Source organism: Xenopus laevis, chromosome 6S (genome assembly GCF_017654675.1).
Source record: "Xenopus laevis strain J_2021 chromosome 6S, Xenopus_laevis_v10.1, whole genome shotgun sequence".
Lineage (NCBI taxonomy): Eukaryota > Metazoa > Chordata > Amphibia > Anura > Pipidae > Xenopus > Xenopus laevis.
Window position 1 is genome coordinate 75,427,191 of NC_054382.1, and position 17,928 is coordinate 75,445,118.

The 17,928-nt window shown below is 43.9% G+C and overlaps 1 protein-coding gene across 1 annotated transcript in view; it reads left to right on the forward strand.

Moving 5' to 3' along the window:
- The first annotated feature begins 772 nt into the window (after positions 1-772).
- bmp6.S (bone morphogenetic protein 6 S homeolog) overlaps positions 773-17,928 on the forward strand; it is a 91,293-nt gene continuing 74,137 nt past the window's right edge. Inside the window, 1 exon segment of the mRNA NM_001095921.1 lies at positions 773-1,542. Coding sequence (NP_001089390.1) covers positions 1,095-1,542 — 448 coding nt within the window. The 5' untranslated portion in view covers positions 773-1,094.

Genomic DNA, 17,928 nt, shown 5'->3' on the forward strand with positions numbered 1-17,928 from the left:
ATCGAAACATTGATTCTTCAATAACAAAACATTTTTGTCAGCACAAGAAGAGTCCTTTGAGTGTTGCTTTTCCCTTTCATATATATATATATATATACATATTTATATATGTATAAATGCATCCAGTCTTTGTAAAACTATGGAACATCTAAGACACTTACCTGGATTTCTTTCCAGCCAAATACCTATATTTCTGACACCCTGGATTAGATTTATTAACGTGATACATGGATAATTTGTTTAACTGGCGCCAGCGCATTCAGCTACCATACTGTGTACTGCAGTGACTTAATAACAATTAGGAGTTATTACCATCAATGTCATCTTAAAACTCCCCATACACAGGCATTTATTGGCAGGCACCTAAACCACTCTTCAACTACTACAGGGATCTTGAACTACAGGTATCTACAACCTGTGCAGCCTCTGTAGCTGACAATGATCTTCCTGCAAACTCCAATCCTCAGGTTAGGACAAGTGGGTAAACCATTCTAATCCTCAATACAGACTGGATGCAGTATGCAAAGTCACCAGTAGATGGTGATAAATGACTCACCCGAGCAGAGAAGACGTGAGTAAGTCGGTGAGAAGCCGGGGAAGCGAGTCACATAGACAATTATGAAGTTTTCTGTAAAGCAAAAGCTGCGTGACACAGAGGAGACGAGGCCAGTTTGGGTGATGGTAAAGGATAATCTCTAAGGCTTTTCGAGTCCTCCCATCATAGCTATGTCCAGTGTGCAGAGTGGCAGGCACATGGATATTCTGGAATGATGCTGCTGCAAGTTTGGGGCAGAAGACTTACCTGCATTTCCACAGCTGAGTCGGGATACCACATAGGAAAAGAAGAGTTTTATTTCCATCAGGTCTGCAAGAAAGGAAAAACACTGACAGGTTGCTTCATTAATTGTTCCAGAATTGTATTATCTTTACAACCTATTGAAGAGTAAGGCCATCATCAAAGAGCAGAGGGCAGGGCACTCCTTAGCCTTGTGAGAGATGCTGGATCAGGTGGGCACCTTGTGTGGCATTCAGCAGCAGCAGCACTGAAGAAAGCCTCGGACCCTTGTGTCTGCATGTGCTTTGTGACAAAGAGCATGTGGAGAGTGGCATTGCCTCTCTGGGGGGCACTTTGGCTCTTCTACACCCTGCTGAGCCTGGCACAGGGCACCTTGGTGGACAGGAGATCCAGCATGGACAGTGGATTTTTATACAGACGTCTCAAGAACCACGAGAAGCGAGAGATGCAGAAGGAGATCCTGTCCATCCTGGGGCTTCTCCACAGACCCAGACCCATGCATGCACTTAGCCCTGCCCAGCTAAACCAGCCTGGAAAGCTCAACTCAGCTCCCCTGTTCATGTTAGACCTGTACAATGCCATGTCTGGCCAGGACCAGGGAATGGACTTGAAAGATTGGTCACACAGGGCAACTTTGCACAGTCATCAACTCAAGGTCAAAAACCTACTGGGCAGTCATTTAGGCAGCACTCAGGACAGTGCCTTCCTCAGCGATGCAGACATGGTCATGAGCTTTGTCAACTTGGGTGAGTTCTGCCTGCAAGGGCTAGTGGTTAAACATTGGGCTGTAGAGTTTGGTCTTGCCAATGGGAGCTGCAGCTCTACTGATGTCCTCTCTGTATGCCAGTCTGTCTACTGATTTCTAGCTCCCATTCACTGTCTAGTGGTAAGGATTATGCATTATATCAATTACTTGCTTAATGCACCTGTCTCTTCCCAAACACTGTGCAGCTGGAAACATAAAGATGCATTTTATTTTAAATACAATGTGCTGACAAGAGGGGATGGTATTACAGGTCATTCCCTTCCAGCTGCTTAACTTCTAATACCTTTATGGAAAGGTAGTCCTACTGGTTCCCTTTTCAGAAGCACAATGATTTCCCAGTTGTATGGTAACTTTTGTAGCAATCCAAAAATAGAACATTTTTTGAGATGCAACAAAGAAACCCCCCATCTGTAAAAGCCTTATCCTTCTCCCAGCTTTATGTTTGGGAGCTGATTTGACAGTATACATTCTACCTGTTGCCTACCATGCCTGGCTTCCTTGCTGTAACCTCTGTGTTGTACAAGTTTAGTCTAACTGTGCCTCATGTCTGCTTTACATTTAGTCTAACTATGCCTTGTGTCTGATATACATTTAGACTGACTAACTTAATAACCCAGCCCTACTGGGCTTCTATACTGGGGTGCAGGGGGGGGCACAAAAACCACAGCGAAAATTGTCTTGGGAGGGGGTTGGGAGGAACCCGACTGCATAGCCTGCACCCGGGCCCCATACCATAGCTTATAGGTTCCTTATAGAAGCTGAAACAACAGTACATATATATGAGGATACAGAGGTGTTGTGTATTATATTGATCAGTCACGAAAACAATAGAATTTCTATATAGCCTTTTTGATAAGTCAGACTCCCATGTTAGGAATAAGGCAGCTCAGAAAATAATCAGTTGGTTAACCAAGCACATGTAGCATCTATTTGGCTGTATTTAGACAAATACCCACTAGTATGATAGAGCATTGGCTACATGCAACCTACACAACAGGGTCAGGGCTTCGCCAGGTGGAAGCTATCCCTTTAAGATGTAGTATAACTACATAACACAGGCTACTGTATATAAAAATAGATTGATTGGATGCCAGGAGGTTCTTGATGGCGAAATAACAGATGGTTTATTGTAACAAATGCAAAGTACAAGTGACCACAGGTTTACTCACACAGGAGTTGATGCAGGTGTAGCATATAAGAGAGGAGGGAGGATAGCAGAAGATGATACAGCACAATGAAGACTGTCACTCCCATAAGGCATAGTAGTCAATCAATTCCCAGAAGACAGATATACCTCTGTGGGGATCGGGATCACCAGTGGAGTAGTTAGAGAGACGAAGTCTAAAGCCCAACACCCTATCCACTGAGTCCCTGTACTAAAGGCAAACAAGAAGCCTTTGGGAAGCTACTCCCTACTACTATCCTTGATGGAGCACACAGCTGCTCATGCTATATAAAGCTGACTATCTCACTCTCCTAGAGAGTCTATTAAAGATCTGCCCTTATGATAGCTAACCTCGTTCACAGGGTTTCCTGTTCCCTGACTTAATCACCAAAGGTACAGGTCCCTTTGGGGTGAATGGCTTTACTGGGGCCTTGGTGATCCCAGGCTCAATGGGAAACACCTAGCAGCACAGACACCAGGAGCCAAAGAGGAAGAGGCCACTCCATACCCACAATATATAGCAGTGTGGCAGAAAATGGTATTACACCCTTTGACCAATAACTAATGGTGTACTAAATGACATGTTACATGTTAATCCAATAACAATAGAGTAAAGAAAAAGGGTAGGAATTTAACTCTATAGGGCATAGCAGATCCTATAGGTCCCTACACACACATCATTGCATTTTCATGACACCGGAAACAACTTTTTACCAGGATATCTACGAATGAGGTTTAAAAGGGTGATCTTATGAGGAACAATGTGACTGATGCCATTCAGATGAATATTTATATATATGTGTGTGTGTTTATTTTAGGGAGTGTTTTTTATTTCTCCGATCATTTATAGGTGCTTTCTATTTCTGTCTGAAATTACTGCACAATTGCCAGAAAATCAGCTCTCCAGTCAGCTGCACAATTTTGTATTACACTAGATTATGGCAAAGATTTCTGAAACTGTCCATCCATTCCAATGCAATATAACAATAGATAGAACATTAACATGTTAATCTGACATGTTTAGCTGGAAATATTTGTTGACCTTAAAACTGGAAATCCAAGAATCTCTCTATTGGTCTGTAATGGGAAATTCCTTAATCACACTAAGATCATTTTTTTCTGTATTACTTCCCCTTTATTTAGTTTTTATCTTAATTTTATTTATTCGTGAGTTGCATGCTGCGATTGTGAGGAATAACATTATCCATAGCAAAGATCATGCTGTATTTAGAAACTCCAGTAAGCAAAATTGTGAGCAATGATTAAATTTGTATATCAATATTTTGACTAGAATAAATTATATCATATGGGACCCTTTATGCTTGGGGCCAGGGGTTTTCCAGATAAGGGGCATTCAGTAATTTGGGTCTCCTGGAGGTGCATATAAGTGACTATATATGCAAACAAAAGCTTAAAGCGATACCGACAAAATCATAGGAACGTATCAGTATCAAGTATGTGCTGCACCAGCAATAGCCCCCCTCAAAACCCCTCTCAAAGCCCCCCCCAGCCCCGCGAATCTGTGTGCAGCAGACTGGCTGACACTACATGATTTTTATAGGAATGTGTCGGTATTGCTTTAATTCTTTTTGTTCCTGCTATGTGTAGATAATTATTATAAAACACAGCAATAAATTTGATTATACTTAGCTTTATTGACGTGTACATGGTTGTTAGTTGGGCTTGTAAAATCTCAGGGAATGCCAATATCTGGGCAGACGGGCTCCAATGGAAATCAAAATTCGGTCAATACAATACATCCACAAAATGTACAAAAACAATAGTAGTGGTGTGAAGAAAGAAATCTTAGAAAAAAAGGGTGACATTCCAAGAAATAATACTCGAGCAAGGGTTTTATACCATCTCACAGGGAGCGGGCATAAAGGAAGACAATAAAGATTCACAGAACTATAGACAAAGAAATACAGGAATCTTTGGACATTTACCAGCTGTATGTTTTGATTCATGGTTACATTATAGATACCCTAGCATTGTTAGTGTATGATAACCAAAACAGAAGAGAAGGAAAAAGCTTTGACTGTTGCTATTTAACCCCAGGTTTTCAATGGGGTTGTTCTTCACAAGTTTAATTGTCATTAACCATTTAATGAGTAGCTTGAAAGTATCTTGTAAACTAAATTTTATAAATGGTAAAGGCGTTTGAACTAATCTTATGGAGAATGTGTCTTAGATAAGCATCTGATAGGCAGCCATATCATTTTACTTTGCCAGTGCAGAGCTTTCATGGAATAGCATCTGCAGCTACATTGACACCTTTTCCTTAGAACAGTATTGGGTGTAATTTACATTTTTCAGTTTCTTTCTTCTCAGATGAACTTATTTGTGGGTAGAACTCTTTTTTTTACCCTTGTCTCCTTAATGGTGGCAGGCTTGCTTAAAGAATTGAGGGTATGTTGCTTAGCTAAACTATGGCTACAGCATATGGTTGTAATACAATCACTTTGTTACTCCTGGCCATATTAAAGGATGATGGCATTTACACATCTATAGACAGCCAGCTCTATATTCAGAGACACCATTGCATGGGATATGACATTTTACTTTCATAGAGTCTTCTGCAACTTCTTCTGCAACTGAAACAAATATATTTCCAAGCAGCTGTTTTCTCATTTAAATGAGAACTAAAACCCCCTACCATAAGCCCCCTAAGCTTCCAGGCTTTGCCCCTCTCCCTCCCTGTGATGGGCTTTAGTGTAAAAAAATCTCACCCTTAAATGCAAGAAAGCACAGCGGAGCTCCCGGTCACCATAGTGTTGATCTTTGTGCAGTTTTCTGGTCTCAGTGCCAATTTGTGTACGTGGAGTTGAAGCCGATTCCTGACTTGGCCCAACTGCACATGTGCCAGCAGGCTTCGTGATGGCCAAGAGACCCTTGGACTACATTAAGATGACGGGCGGGTGCTCCGTTGCGCTTCTCTGCATTTAAGGGTCAGAATTTTTATAAGGGTTTTTTGTAACACTAAAGCACATCACGGTGAGGGAGAGGAGGCAATGCCTGGAAGCGTATGGCTTATAGTAGGGGGTTAGTTCTCCTTTAATGACTGGGAAGAAAATTCTATCAAAATCATTTGCAGTGTCACTGAGCTCATATTCTGTTGCATTTTAGATATATAAGAACTCTGTGGTGTAGTAGTTCTCAGAAACAGGTAGCTACGGGAGAGTTAAGAGCATTCATATCCACTGCCACTGAAATCTTGGAAACACTAATAGAGTTGATATATCTCTGTTTACTACAATTAGTGGAAAACTGCTCTGTTACAAGGTTCTTCTTTGTGAGCACCATGGAGCAATCCATGTGCATGCACAGTAGAGTCAAAAGCCGTTTATGCATGCTTTGGCCCCTGGCTTTTAAAAAAGAAGAAGGGGAAGAAGAGAATCACTCAATGGTGCTCGCTTAGAAGATGTAACGATCGCCGCCCGGAGCAGGCCCAGGAGCTCCGGGCGGCGCGTCCATCTTCGCCGGCGTCGCTCCCAAAATGGCAGCGCCCATGGCCTCCACGTGGGTAGCGGCGCCGGGCGATGACGTCAGCGCGCCGACGTCGGCGCAAGAGCGTCAATGACGTCAGAATGGCGCCAAATTTGAAAATAAAAACGCCAACTAGACGCCAGAATGGCGCCCAAGAATAGGATTACTTTCCTGAAGCATATCCTGGGTTTCCTGTGTGCCTTATTGCCTAATCTTGTTCCTGCCTTGTATCCTGACCCTTTGCCTGGACTTTGGACTTTGTTTGTATTCTGCCTGCCTGTGAACTCTTGCCTGATCCTGACTATTCTCCGTTTAACCCTTTGGATACCGCGACCTTGTTCCCTCAAGAGGGCTTCCTCCTTGATCCAGACAACCTCCCTGGAGGGAGCTCCCGGCTCCCTGACATTATTCTTGGGCCATGGATCCTTCTGAGGAAGCCACACCTCATGTCGGACGAGCGCTCCGCGGACTGGCATCCCGCATGGAGGACTACGAAAACCAGCAGGTTCGCATTGGGCAAGCACTCGATGTCCTGCTGGCTCAAGTGCCTTCTGCGTCCTCCACTGCTCCACCTACTGGGGATCCCCCCATGGCGGCAGCCCCCACGAACACAAGCTACCCGACAGGTGAGCCTCGCATTCCACCTCCCCCTCGTTTCAGTGGGGACCCACAAGCTTGCAGGGGATTTGCCACGCAATGCCAAATTCAATTTGAGTTCCAACCCACACAGTTTCCAAGCGAGCGTTCCAAGGTGGGGTATGTGATGTCTCGATTGGAAGGCAAGCCACTGGAGTGGGCAACGTCTCTTTGGGAGAAGAATTCCCCGCTGACTTTTGATGTTAAAGACTTTCTCCAAGCTTTTCGTATAGTCTTTGATGCTCCAGGTCGGGTTACGAACGCCCCTGCCCGTCTCTTGCAGCTCCGGCAAGGAAGCCGCAGTGTCAATGAGTATGCTATAGACTTCCGAACACTGATGGCGGAGACTTCCTGGTGTGATGACGCTTACAAGGCTGTATACTACCAAGGCCTATCCATCCGCATCAAAGATGATCTCGTCTCCAGAGAGACTCCTGACACCCTGGAAGGGTTGATCGCTCTATCCATTAAGGTGGACACTCGTCTCAGAGAGCACCAGGTGGAGAGAGAGCGCAGTAGACGATTTTCTCCCATGTTGGCCCCTCGCTTTCAAAGGCCGATTCTGCAAACACCCGCTGTTCCTGTGACCCATGTGTCGACGTCTCCCTTGGAGGAACCCATGCAAGTAGGAAAGACTCGCCTCTCCGAGCAGGAAAGACTCCGAAGACGTATGGCAGGTCTCTGTTTATACTGTGGTGGGCATTCCCATTTTGCCAACGCCTGTCCTGCCAAAGCCAAGAGTTTTGTACCCCGAGGTATGTCTCAGGTTTCTCATGTAGGGGGCATCACTCGAGGTTCTCTGGAGAAGTATCAAGAAAATTCACGCAGGCTTCTCCTTCCTTTGCAGATTCACCTGGCAAGTAAGTCTATCTTCGAAAGGGCCTTCCTCGACTCCGGAGCGGATGGCAATTTCATGGATGCCTTTTTTGCCGAACGCATGAAGATTCCTCTGCTTCCATTGTCTTCTCCCCTGCGAATTACTGCCATAGATGACAAACCCCTGGAGTTTGAATTCGTCACAAAGTTCACGGCGGAACTATCTGTACAAGTTGGGGCGCTGCATCAAGAAAAACTTTCATTCTTCATCATCCCCTGTCCTTCTACTCCAGTGATATTGGGTCTTCCATGGTTACGTCTGCATAACCCCACCATAGACTGGTCCACTGGGCAGATCTCTCGTTGGAGTTTATTTTGCCTGCAACATTGCCTTCCGCCAAAACCCCTCGAGAAGGTGAATGTCTCCTCTGCGGAATTAAAGACTTTGCCCTCCACTTACAAGGGATTTTCCGATGTGTTTTGTAAAAAGTCTGCAGAGTTCCTTCCCCCACATCGCTCCTACGACTGTCCGGTTGAACTCCTGCCTGGAGCTATGCCCCCCAGAGGGCGCACCTACCCTCTCTCTCCTGCAGAGACTACCGCTATGAAGGAGTACATCCAAGAAAATCTCCAGCGGGGGTTTATCCGCCCTTCTACCTCTCCTGCAGGGGCTGGGTTCTTCTTCGTGGAGAAGAAGGACGGAGGCCTTCGGCCTTGTATAGACTATCGGGGTCTGAATAAGATCACCGTGAAAAACAGATACCCTCTGCCCCTGATTGCCGAGCTCTTTGACCAGCTGAAAGGGGCAAAGATTTTCTCCAAGTTGGATCTCCGGGGGGCCTACAACCTCATTCGCATCCGGGAGGGTGACGAATGGAAGACGGCATTCAACACTCGGGATGGGCACTATGAATATCTCGTTATGCCCTTCGGCCTATGCAATGCCCCTGCCGTCTTCCAGGAGTTTGTGAATGATGTGTTCCGAGATCTCCTAGGAAGGTTCGTAGTCGTATACTTGGACGACATCCTGATCTTTTCCAAGGACCTTGAAAGTCATCGCTCCCAGGTGAAGGAGGTACTCTCTCGTCTGAGGAAGAACTCTCTCTTCGCCAAGTTGGAGAAGTGTGTTTTCGAGGTATCCAAGATCCCCTTCCTAGGATACATTATCTCTCCAGAGGGATTTGAGATGGACCCCGTGAAAGTGTCGGCCATCCAGGAGTGGCCTCTCCCACTGAGTACCAAAGCAATCCAGAGATTCATCGGATTTGCTAATTATTATCGACAGTTCATCCGGGGGTTCTCTTCCCGCATTGCACCTATCCTGGCCCTCATCCGAAAAGGGGGTAAACCCAGCCTGTGGCCTCCATCTGCTATAGAAGCCTTTCAGTCCTTGAAAGAGGCCTTCACGTCCGATCCTGTTCTTCGACATCCCAATCCTGCACTACCCTTCTGCATCGAAGTTGATGCTTCTGAAGTCGGAGCCGGAGCTATCCTGTCTCAGAGACATTCCTCTGATGGAAAATTGCACCCCTGTGCGTTTTTCTCCAAGAAGTTCTCATCCGCAGAGCAGAACTATGACGTCGGGAATCGAGAACTCTTGGCAATCAAGCTTGCCCTTGAAGAATGGCGTCACCTCCTGGAGGGTTCTGAAATTCCTGTCCAGATTTTCACTGATCACAAGAATCTGGAGTTCATACAGTCCCTCAAGAGGCTAAATCCCAGACAAGCCAGGTGGGCCCTTTTCTTTTCCCGATTTAACTTTGTTTTGACTTATCGCCCAGGTTCCAAAAATCTGAAGGCCGACGCCTTGTCTCGTAGCTTCACTCCGGTGGACCGTGACCCTGAGAGACAGGAACCAATCATTCCACCAGTCAAGATCATTGCCTCTCTGTATCCCCAATTTGCCGACCAGATTCTGGCTGGGCAGTCCTCGGCTCCTCAAGATACTCCGATTGGCATGGCCTTCGTCCCTCCAGAACTTCGCCTGGCCATCCTGCAACAAACCCACTGCTCCAGGCAAGCTGGACATCCTGGTTCGGCTAAGACCCTTGAACTCTTGAGGCGCCTAGTCTGGTGGCCTGATATCCGCAAGGATGTAAAGGACTTTGTGGCTGCTTGTAATGTCTGCGCCACTTCTAAGCCTAGCCATTCCCGCCCCAGTGGGTTGTTACAGCCTTTGCCGGTACCCTCTCGTCCATGGACGCACCTCTCTATGGACTTTATTGTCGAACTTCCTCCCTCCGGTGGGAATACTGTGATCTGGGTTGTTATTGACCGCTTCTCCAAAATGGCCCATTTCATCCCTCTGAAGAAGTTGCCCTCTGCGGTGGAGTTGTCCCAGCTATTTATCCAGTACATCTTCCGCCTGCATGGTTTCCCGGTGGAGATCGTCTCCGATAGAGGCACCCAGTTTACTGCCAAGTTCTGGCGTTCCTTATGCAAAGACCTGGGAATTGTTCTTCAGTTTTCATCTGCATACCACCCGCAAACGAATGGGGCAGCTGAACGTGTCAACCAAGCCCTGGAGCAGTTCCTGAGGAACCACGTATCCCTCTGCCAGGATGACTGGTCTGATCTCCTCCCATGGGCGGAATTCGCTCATAATAATGCTTGTCATTCCTCTACAGGAAGGTCTCCGTTCATGTCGGTGTATGGTCAGCATCCTCAAGCTTTTCCCCAAGACTTTGTGCTATCTGACGTCCCGGCTGCTGACGACTCCGCAGCCCATATGTCTGCTATTTGGGCTGCGACCAAGTTGAACCTAGAGAAGAGTGCTCTTGTTCATAAGACTTTCGCGGATCGTCGTCGAAGATCCTCTCCTCTCTACAAGGTGGGTGATAATGTCTGGCTCTCTTCCAGGAATATCCGGTTGAAGATACCATCTCCCAAGTTGGGTCCAAAATTCGTGGGACCATTTCCCATCTTGGAGATAATCAACCCTGTGGCTGTCAGACTCCAGCTTCCACCAGAGATGAGAATCCCCAACGTGTTCCACGTGTCTCTGGTGAAACCCGCCATCACCAACCGGTTCTCTGGCGGTCAGTCTCCTCCTCCTGCCATCTCAGTGGAGGGTCAACTCGAGTACGAGGTGGAGAAAATCCTAGACTCCAGAATCTCCAGAGGGTCCCTTCAGTACCTCATTCAGTGGAAGGGCTTTGGCCCTGAAGAATGCTCCTGGGAAGGACACCGTGATGTTCACGCTCCTCGTCTGGTGAGGGAGTTCCATTCCAAGTTTCCCCAGAAGCCAAGTCCTGGTGGTCCAGAGGCCCCCCGTGAGGGGGGGGTACTGTAACGATCGCCGCCCGGAGCAGGCCCAGGAGCTCCGGGCGGCGCGTCCATCTTCGCCGGCGTCGCTCCCAAAATGGCGGCGCCCATGGCCGCCACGTGGGTAGCGGCGCCGGGCGATGACGTCAGCGCGCCGACGTCGGCGCAAGAGCGTCAATGACGTCAGAATGGCGCCAAATTTGAAAATAAAAACGCCAACTAGACGCCAGAATGGCGCCCAAGAATAGGATTACTTTCCTGAAGCATATCCTGGGTTTCCTGTGTGCCTTATTGCCTAATCTTGTTCCTGCCTTGTATCCTGACCCTTTGCCTGGACTTTGGACTTTGTTTGTATTCTGCCTGCCTGTGAACTCTTGCCTGATCCTGACTATTCTCCGTTTAACCCTTTGGATACCGCGACCTTGTTCCCTCAAGAGGGCTTCCTCCTTGATCCAGACAACCTCCCTGGAGGGAGCTCCCGGCTCCCTGACAGAAGAACCCTGGGCTAGCTCTCCTGTTAGCACAAAACTGCACTGGCCCAGGGTTCTTCTTAGTGACAATAGGTACCAGATAAATGGATACAATCACCGGGGGAGCCTAACATTTGGCACCCCCACCCCGGTGATTTACACTTTCCTTCTTCTTTAACCTAATTAATGATTTAAAGTTAGGCTATTCAAACTAATAGGTAAAAAATGCATTGAGAAGGATCAGAACCTGGTTACTTGGAGATGGATCTGCTGGAAATGAGGATACAGGCTAATAGCAGTAAACACGGGCAGGAAACAACCCACCATTAGATACTTTAATTGAGTTCTGTCTCAAGTATAACCTTGCTACAAACACAAAGAAAATTTAACTGTAATCACGTTGGAGAGGAAACATAGATTTATTAGAGTTAACAACTGTTTCAATGTGGCATTTTGTCCTGGTTTACTCATTACAGATAACTCAGGAGCAACATGTGTATTTGTGCTGGCATTACACCGGTGCACCTCACAGGACTGGTCACTCTTGGCCTAGTTATATAACAGAGGACCAGGTCTTGGAGCCTGCACAAGTTTGAAATGATGGAAAAGAGCCGTTTAGAAGGTTGGATTTCCATTACATAAATTATGGCATTGCTGTAGCCCACATGTTCTCCTTCAAATGGATGATAAGTTACAATCTCCACTTGTGTGATGATATCTATGCCACTGCTCACTTTGAAAGAAACTGGAATCATATCAATAAAATGTTTTTTTTAATCAACACTGATGCAAAACATCACTTTTCAAATATAAACATGATGTCATTGTTTTGCTGTAACTGTTTCTTTTTTACTAATGCTTGGCAAGAGTACCTGTAATTTACAGCATTTACTCAACTTCAGACTTAAAAATAACTGCAGTAGCAAAGGTTGTTTTGGTTACTCATTATTGGTCTTTATTTGTTTATGGAGCTACATTCTACAACTATCCCCTGGGCTCTGGATTTTGAGGGAGTAAATACAACTGTGTTTGTCAGTGACCATACAACGTGGAGGTCCCATTAAAATGTTTTTTTCCAGACCATTTTAACCTTGAGGTGACAATAAATACCATAAAGGGTGTGTTGGAGCCGTGAACATTACTTGAACATACATCAACCCAATGAGTTGAGAAATTGAAGCTATATACTTTATGATATTTGAGTTTTAGGGAACTTTTAACATTGAAGGTCCTACTTATCCTTCTGTGATGTGGAATGTAAGGGGATGTTGAAGGAGAAAACTTTTCATACTATGCCAGTGTAGGATTGTAAGGTTTTCCTATACGCCAAGAAATGTAGTAGCCAGCTAGGCTGGGTCCTTTTTCCCATAGGGAAGGGGAAATAGTTCCCCAGAGGTTATAAAAAGGGATGCAGCCATGTGTTCCCTCTCTTTCTAGTGCACCCACTCGCTGGAGGAGGTGGTGTGTGGCTGGGAGGGCCTGAGGTGGAGGTAAGCCTTAGTACAGGAGCAAGCCAGTGTCAGGTCAGCAACTGTAATAGGTCACCATAGGAGTGACAGATAAGTTTAGTGAGCAGCCCAGGCTCTAACGAGGAGTTAGTGAAGGGTTAGCACCCTGCAGTGACAAGGCCACCAGGTTAGGGACTCAAGTGGTTAAGTTGAGGGATAGAAAGATCCTTGGAGTGTAAAACCAGCTGTGAGTTACCTTCAATGGGGATTGTGCACCAAAGGCAGGAAAGGCGGCTCAATTCACAAAGCTGACTAACAAAGGATCAGACAGTATCCGTGAGTAACATATTGTATGTAAATGACCTGCTGCCACTACTTGCTACTTATATCATCTGAGCACACAACTTGAATAAGTGACTGAGTATTGAGAAGTGTACCATCAGTTCAATAAATGTTCTGCTGTTTAAAAGAACCACTGGCGCCCAGAGTTTATTTGATCAAGAGTGAATACTGTGTGCTTATACCAAGTGGTTATCCCTTCCTCCATACCATAAGCAGGGCCCCACCTAAAGATAGAGTCTAATTATATTGTGCCTACCGGGAGTTGGTGGGAGTTGGACTCCTTGCCCAAGTACCGAAACCAGTGCATAGGATCCAAGGGGGGGTTTAGGAAGACCCTAACCCATCCACCCGTTACACCAGCATTTTTTTAATACCTCCTCTGATATAAGGAAGCTGGAAAGTGTATTTTTGCATCTATTCCCTATGTCTATTCCCGTTTAATGACTAGTGCCAAATTTCTAGCTTCCTCTCACAACTTAGTCTATTATGGGTCAATGAACACTGTTTGTTTGCTTAACCGAATATAGCTTGGCCTGTAATTCAGTTTGAGATTTGTATATCTGTTATTGTGCTGAAACCTAACCTCATATCTTAGTAGCAGTAAGGGGATAAGGTCCTTACAAAATTCAATGTGGCCATGGGTGTCACCTATTTTGACTTCTGTCAAAATTTTTAATCTTCTAACTTTATTAATGCAATTTATTACCATAACCCAAATGAAGGTGATGTTTCACACAAGTGCTTTGAGTCCCTTCAGGAGGCAGGCCAGGGCCAGTTATGTATGCAGTACGCATGATTTCCTTACCAGCATCCGAAAACGCTGTCATGCTCATAGACACAGTTGCTGATGCTTTTTTATGTTTGGGACAATCTGCTGTTGAACCCAGACCTTTATAAAACTTGAATCGGAGCTGACACTCAGAGAGATATTTTCAGGGGCTGTGTGTTACCTAGTGGATATTTTAGCAAACTGGAGAACACATACCTTCACTATGGCTGGAGTCACTAAATATACTGTATATATAGGGTAGAAGCCACAGTAACACTGTCAATTCCTGATTCTAAAATACATCAGCATTTATCATAAATAATAGTAACAGCCTAACATTATCATCTCTTACAGATTTTGTGCACCCGAAAACTCAGACACTTGTGTGAATATGTACAACTTAAAAAAATAAAAATCATCTTTCACAATTTTTTTTTCCATATAATAGAATACAGTCCATTGACAAGAAGGGATGTAGTCTCACAACCTGAAATACTAAACCATCATTTTCCAAGTAGTCCTCAAGGAGTTGGAACAGTCCATGTTTTCAGGACATCTTCAACTGAGAAGGGGTGGGGGGCTGGAGGGTTGGATGTGTCAGAATGATTAATTTGCTGATTGATTCACCTGCAGTTATTTGAGGACAACTGAAAAAATACCTAAGCTCTTAGGGACATGGGAGCTTCAGCTAAACCAATGTATGCTTAAGTAGCAATGAATTATACAGTTTATAAAGACATGCTGATTAGGGTATAAACTCTTATGTAAGACTGGAAGTGCTTCCTAACTGTGGACTTTCTGGATACTAACAAACAACTGCAATCCAGTGCAATGAATAAGGGTACATATTTTCCAGAATATATTAATGTACACAGTTAATGCTTACAGTTTATTTACTGTTACCAAATACACAGTACAGATATATGGCAGTTCTTGATTTAGGCTTGCTTTGCACAGTTTTCAGCCCCAGTGTTCTAGATATATTGTAGTGTCTCAAAGGGAATGATCTCTATCCAAAGTCTCTATACATTGAAGTCCCTTCTTTGGTCATACTAATTGACTAGCTCACACTCCTATGGTCTGCTAGAACAGGAGCTATAGTACACTCACACTAACTACAAGCCCTCATTCTCAAGGTTCCTGAGACCTTTTGCCTCAGGTTGTCCAGCAACACCCAGATTTTGGACCCCCACCTACCCTAGATTGGTTAAGAAAAATTACCCCTACTGGCAATGAATGAAGCTGCTCTTTGGAAGCATTAAAGCAAGCAATTGTGAGCATTATTTGTTTATTAAAAGAGTGGTTCACCTTTAAGTTAAATTTTAGTATGTTTTAGAATGGCTAATTCTAAACAACTTTTTAATTGGTCTTCATCATTTATTTTTTATAGTTTCCACCTTTTAAATGGGGGTCACTGACTCCATCTAAAAAACCAATGTGCCACCTAATATGGGACTGTCCTATGGTACATAATTACTCCACGGAGGTAGTGAAATACATCAATGACCAAGTCCTGCTACCTGGTATTCTGGCCCCGGAAGTGTGTTTGCTGGTAGTAATAGAGGACACAGTTCCACTGAACCCTACTAAAAACACTTCTATGCTAAAAAACATGTGGCAATGAGCCCTCTTCCTTCATCCCCCCCCCTCTCACTTCCTCCTTGTGTTGTGAAAATGTTAAATAAAAACCTTTTAAAAAAACAAAAGCGCTGCAAGGCTACAACTTTATTATTATTGCTACTTTATATTACTCATCTTTCTATTAAGACCCTCTCTTATTTACTGTACATTGCAGTCTTTTATTCAAATCAATGCATAGTTGCTGGGGTAATTTGGACCCTAGCAGTCAGATGAAATTGCAAACTGGAAAGCTGCTGAATAAAGAAACAAAATAACTCCACTACAAATTATACAAAATAAAAACGAATAGCACATTATATCACTCTCTATATCATAACAAAAGTTAATTTAAAGGAACAGTTCAGTGTAAAAATAAAAATGGGGCAAATAAATAGGCCATACAAAATAAAATAATTTTTTCTAATATAGTTGGTAGTCAAAAATGTAATCTGTAAAGGCTGGAGTGACTGGATGTCTAACATAATAGCCAGAACCCAAGATCAAAGATTTGAACGGGAGCCCACAGTTAACAAACAGTTTTGGCCCATTTGGCCATTCATTCTAAGTATGTGTCCTATAGTGCTCATGCAAAAACTTATACCTGTTGAAATGGCTGCTCTACATACAGTAACTCACAGATAAAACATGTGTTGCGCGATGCGTATCACAATGGAGGGTTGCTAGAGGTTACAAACTCATAGATTGTGATACTCCTTGCTATTAGGTGTGAGTAAGAGGTAGACTTATCCTTCACTAATGCAGAATGAATCAGGTTACATTTGAGCAACTTGTGCCATAAGAGTGAAGACCTTCCCATGTCTGGAAATACTATCATTACAGAGATGGTAGACTTCAAGTATTTAGGTAGCATAGCTCGCATTAACAACACTAAAATGCGCCACTAACCTTTTCATTGTTAACTTGTTAAAACCCCAATCCCTGTCTAGCAGCTGTGTAACAGTCATGCCCTAAATGATTGTAACCCAGGCACTATCTTAAATGTAAATTGAGGTCACACACCATGGCTCTTCTTACCCCCTGCCACAAAGCAGGCTTTAAAATACTTAAGACATTTCTTATTAGGTTAGGACAGACCATGGACACAGAAGGGAAAACACAGAAGGCAACTGTGAATTAATTAGAGACTTGCAGAGACAAACATCATGAAAGCAAATATTTCGGAAAATCACAAACATGTTGTGGGATTACCCATTATATAAATAGCAGATCTCATTTATCCTCCTTTCCACGCCAGAGGGACTTTGCATCATTATGTGCTGTGTAGAATGTTTCCTTCGTCCAGGCAGAGTTTCAGAATTCTGGTTTTGGGTGAGATCTGTGCTGAAAGGGCAAGAACATATAACCATGACAGAATTATTACAAAAATACTATTTCCAATATTTCCAGATAGTATTTATTATATGGTAGCATAGTGAGCACACAGTGAGCTATACCCATATGGTATTTTTAGCTGAGGCATATTTAACTTTACAGAGTGCACAAACAAACCAGGTTAGGCCACAGTAATGATCATTTACATGAGCCATACATGTATTTCTCAAATATTCCAGTCAAGGACCAAAATAGTTTAAGCAGCTTATATTTAAAGGAGAAGCAACTTGAACTGTAGTGTAGCATTTAAACTACAGGTATGGAACCGGTTATCCAGAATGCTCAGGACCTGGGGGTTTCCCGGATAATGGATCTTTCAGTAATTTGGATCTTCATACCTTAAGTCTACTAGAAAATCATAAAAACATTAAATAAACCCAACAGGCTGGTTTTGCCTTCAATGGGGATTAATTATATTTTAGTTTGGCTAATAAAACAGTTAGGTACTGTTTTATTATTACAGAGAAAAATATAATCATTTTTTTAAATTGTGGATTATTTGGATAAAATGAAGTCTATGGGAGATAGCCATTCCATAATTCGGAGCTTTGTGGATAATGGGTTTCTGGGTAACGGATCCCATACCTGTATTTATATTTGAGTTTAGATCCCTTTAATCACAACAAGTCCCTTCATCAAATAAAAATTGGATAAATCAGCATTCCTGAGAACTGCCATTGCTTTCACTTAATCTCTTACTGGCCTGCTTCACAGCTTGGAGTCACATTCTGTATATTCCTACTGAATTACAGCTGCTGTAACTTTTTAAATTGTTCTTATTGGAATGATGAGTTTAACTGGTAACATGAGAACAGGACATGCCAAAAGAAAGGCTCACATGGTGTCGATAAGAGAAACCCTCCAACCACAAGTTACTTGTTTCTGGACTACAAATCCCTCTGTCCTCTTCTCTGAAAATCACACAGGGTAATGGGTACTATTCTACTATGCACTTAAC